Source organism: Elaeis guineensis, chromosome 3 (genome assembly GCF_000442705.2).
Source record: "Elaeis guineensis isolate ETL-2024a chromosome 3, EG11, whole genome shotgun sequence".
NCBI lineage: Eukaryota > Viridiplantae > Streptophyta > Magnoliopsida > Arecales > Arecaceae > Elaeis > Elaeis guineensis.
The window spans coordinates 114881846-114885959 of record NC_025995.2 but is presented as its reverse complement, the minus strand read 5'-3'; the positions used below and the strand labels follow the sequence as shown (position 1 = coordinate 114885959).

General features: G+C 41.5%; 1 protein-coding gene across 1 annotated transcript; it reads right to left on the bottom strand.

Moving 5' to 3' along the window:
• Nucleotides 1-328: 328 nt before the first annotated feature.
• LOC105040726 (hydroquinone glucosyltransferase-like) lies at nucleotides 329-2048 on the bottom strand. Its single transcript, XM_010917383.4, is given in 2 exon segments — nucleotides 329-1587; nucleotides 1590-2048. Coding segments are annotated over 2 exon segments (1431 nt in total). The 5' UTR covers nucleotides 1831-2048; the 3' UTR covers nucleotides 329-397.
• Between the last annotated feature and the right edge of the window lie 2066 nt (nucleotides 2049-4114).

The window sequence follows — 4114 nt, the reverse complement described above, 5'->3', positions numbered from 1 at the left end:
GACGGTCGGTTGTGGCTTACGGATAGGCACGTTACCGTTCGATAACTACAATATTAGAATCATGTGAATATAAATCATAGTATATAAATTTTTAATAAATTTAATTTAAAAATATTTTAAAAATTTATTTTTATATTATTAATAATTTGATTATCATATAAAATATATTAATCAAAATTTTTTATAATTTTATTATAATATCATCTGTATGTATCATATATAATAATTAATATTATTAATAATTTATATTACTGATAACTTAGATTATATGATGATGTACTAAACGCCACCTTAAGGAAATACAGACAATAGAGACAGAAGTTGAGTCAAAGGACACCGAATAAATTCTTACAAAAGAAAAAAAAAAAAAAAAAAGGGACACCCAATAAATATTTGTTTACATAACATTCAAGCCCTTCCATGTACTAGCCACCTCCGCGAGGGTCTTGTGGGCCAGCCCATCCTCCTCCAGCCCTTTGGTCCCCGCCTCCTGGAGCTCCTTCACCCGGCTTCCCAGCCTCTTCCCCTCCTCCCCCTCCATCAACTCCTTCACCACCCTCGCAATCTCCTCCCGCCCGATCAACCCATCCTCCCCTTCCTTGGTTCGCAGCGCCACCTTCACGCCCTCCACCAGCATCACCGCGTTCTGCCGCTGCTCCGCGTACAGCGGCCAGGCTATCATCGGTACTCCGTTCGCCACGCTCTCCAGCGTCGAATTCCACCCGCAATGCGTCAAGAATCCACCCGTGGCCCCATGGGCTAACACCTGTATCTGTGGCGCCCAGGATGGCACCAGCAACCCCATATCCTTGGTCCGCGACACGAACCCTTCTGGCAGGAAGCCGAATGGATCATAACCCTTGCTCTCGGGGTCGAAGTAGGAGCTACCGCTCACTCCGCCGTCACTCGGGCTACGGACAACCCACAGAAACCTCTGGCCGCTCATCTCCAATCCTAAGGCCAGTTCCTCCAGCTGGGCCTTGGAAAGGGTCCCGCCGCTGCCGAACGAAACGAACACCACCGAATTACGTGGCTGCTCGTCCAGCCACCGGAGCCACTCCCAGCCGTCCACCCCGGCCGGTGATCCAGTCTGGATCAACGGCCCGATGAGGTAGACCGCAGGACGCCCGGATTCTTTCTTCCGGAGGATCTTGGCCGCCCCCGGTTCGATGGCGTCGAAGGTGTTGACGAGGATGCCCTCGGCCTCGCGGTAGCGCCGGGCGTGGTGGACCATCCACTTGTAGCACTCGTTGGAGCGGTCCTGGAGCGGGTGGAGAAGGTCCCGACCGAGGACCGGCACGCAGCCAGGCAACTCCAGCGGGTCGGCGAGGTCCCGGTACTCGCACGTGGTCGTGGCGTCCAGTGTCGGCAAATGGAACATGACGGTCAGCGTCATTAGATTGGAAGGGAAGAACATGTAGTGGGGGATGCCGAGTTGTTTGGCGGCGTCGAAGGTGTCGGCGCCGAAGAGGTCGGCGATGAAGGCGACAAGGTTGGTGGAGGACTGGAGGTCTCGGAGGATATCGCGGACGGCGGGGATGGAGCGGACGGCGGTGACGGACATGATGGTCTCGACGCGGGCGTTGGGGGGAGGTCGTCGAGGGGGACCGGGGGGAGGGTGAGGGAGGAGATGGAGGGGTAGAGGGCGGTCAGGAAGGCGGACTGGGCCTTGGAGGCGGAGCCGCCGAGGGTGATGAAGGTGAGCGTGAAGCCGTGCTGGGCGACCAGCCGCTTGGCGAGCTCGGTCAGGGGGATCAAGTGGCCCATGCCGGGGCTTGGAAGGACGGCAAGGTGGGGAGTGCTCTTGGTGACGGGTCCATTCGCTGCCATTGCTAGGCTAGGTTAGAGATATCCGGGGAGAGGATAAGGAGGAAAAAACTTCTATAGTTAGACCGATCATGAAAGAAATTATGATCATCGTGAGCCACATATATATATTGAAACATCCATAAAAAAAAATAATTATATGATATTTATTTAAACTATTTTATCCCTTTCATATATCAAGAACCACCAAATGAGGAGAAATCAGCTAGCATCATATAGAGCCACATCCTTTATCTGGATAAAACTTCTATAGTCGGAAGACATCAGCTAGCATCATATATAGCCACATTCTTTATTCGGATAAAACTTCTATAGTCGGATCGACCATGGAAGGAACTATGGTCGGACATGCTTTGAAAATATCCATCAAAAGATGAATGGCCGCACGCATATTAAAATATCAAAAAAAAAAAGAATAAATAAATCTTATGAATATTTGAATAGTTTAGATAAATATCACATAATCGTTTCTTTTTTTATGGATGTTTCAATATATGCACGTGGCAAATGATGATGGTTTGACCATAATTTCTTTCATGGTCGGCCCGGCTATAGAAATTTTTTTTCATGGGAGATGACGTCCTTAATTGTCTCATATGTGGATACTTGCAGGGGACCATGATGGGGAGACATAATTGGATCTCGGGATGGTGAGGTCAAGAAAAGCGTAAGGCTCACATAACCAAGAGGAAGGAAAGAGCTGATGAATTAGGGTTGGGGTTGGGGTAACTGCATTATTGGTTGCTTCATTTCAAGGGACACTGCTTAGCTAGGTTGGGTAGGAATTAGGGTTTTATTTTTTTAAAAAAATTAAAAAAAATTAAAGTTCTGAACCTAAGGATTTGTTTGGTTCTCGAAATTTTTTTTTTGCATATAAATATTTCTTTAAAAAGTTAATATATGAATATATAATGTTTAGAAAAGACTTGCATGTTTGATTAATCAGATAAAAATAGCAAGTTTTAAGAATAGATTATATTTGGTTAAGTATTTACTTTAAATATAAAATATCTATTATATTTTTAATAAAAAAAATTATTCTATTCTGTCTAAAAACTTGAGAGTACTTTGAAAAATATATCTAAATTCTAATCCGTAGGAATATAACTTTCCATGAAAATCTTTTTTTCACAGAAAAGCTCCTCTTCCATTTCTCTTTTTTAAAAAATTCAATCAAATATGATATTTTTCTCTATTTTTCTATTGACTACACTTTCTCTTCCCCTCCTTTCGTGAACCAAACAAGCCTTAAAAGATTGTTTGAATAGCATTTGAATGGAGTAGGAAGTGGATTAAGGATGGGTGAAGGGCATTAGTAGGTGAGGTTATATGATGGGTTGCAATATTTTGCAGCTTTTAAAGTGAATGCGGGTGCTGATGTGACACCGGGAGCTATTGTGTGGTGGAGCTTAATTGCCTTTTCAAACATATATTGATATATGATCCAGGAATCTCAAGGGTGCACTGTTTGCACCGTAGGATACTATATAATACTTAATAATCATTATCAGAAGGTAAACGGTCATAAAAAAAAGATGTATCATATAAAGCTATTTTATTTGATAGCCATCCATATATTAATGACAGTCATTAAATACTATATATCATTATATGATGCAAATCATATACAGGAAAGGATCTATACTCTAGATATATAATGTATATCATCTTCTTCTTCTTTTTTTTTTTTTTTTTTTTTTGTGATGGATATTTGGATTTCCTTTGTTTTCCGATTGTAGAATTATAGGAATGACGATTAGCAAGGCAATAAATTGATTTCATTTATAAAATCTGAAAATATCTAAAAAATATAATATGATTTATTTTAACATTTGGGAATTTTCAATTGCTACTACCTTAATATGATTTGATTTCACTATGGTACCTGTTCTGGTACGATTTTCACCCCATCTTTTAGTGAGATTATGGTACGGATCAAAAGAGAAGGCTAAGCCAATAATGTAGGCAAAAGTGGAACCATGGAGCGTGTAGTTCAATACGTTAGAAATAAAGCTTGCGAAAATAGTGGAAAAAATTGATTTTAATAACATATTTGATAGATATTGAAAAGTCTTGATAGAATTCTTTTTAATGCTAAAAAAATTAATATCCGGTAGTATACCAAGCTTATTAGCAAAGTTATCACCCACATTTTCGACATGAAAAAAGAGTGTACATGCACTCATGGGATTGATCTTAAATAATAGACATTATAAGTTTTTAGAGGCCATTATAGAAGCCTATAAAAGATAAAGGCTCCTTGCATGTTATGAGCAATGCAATAAAA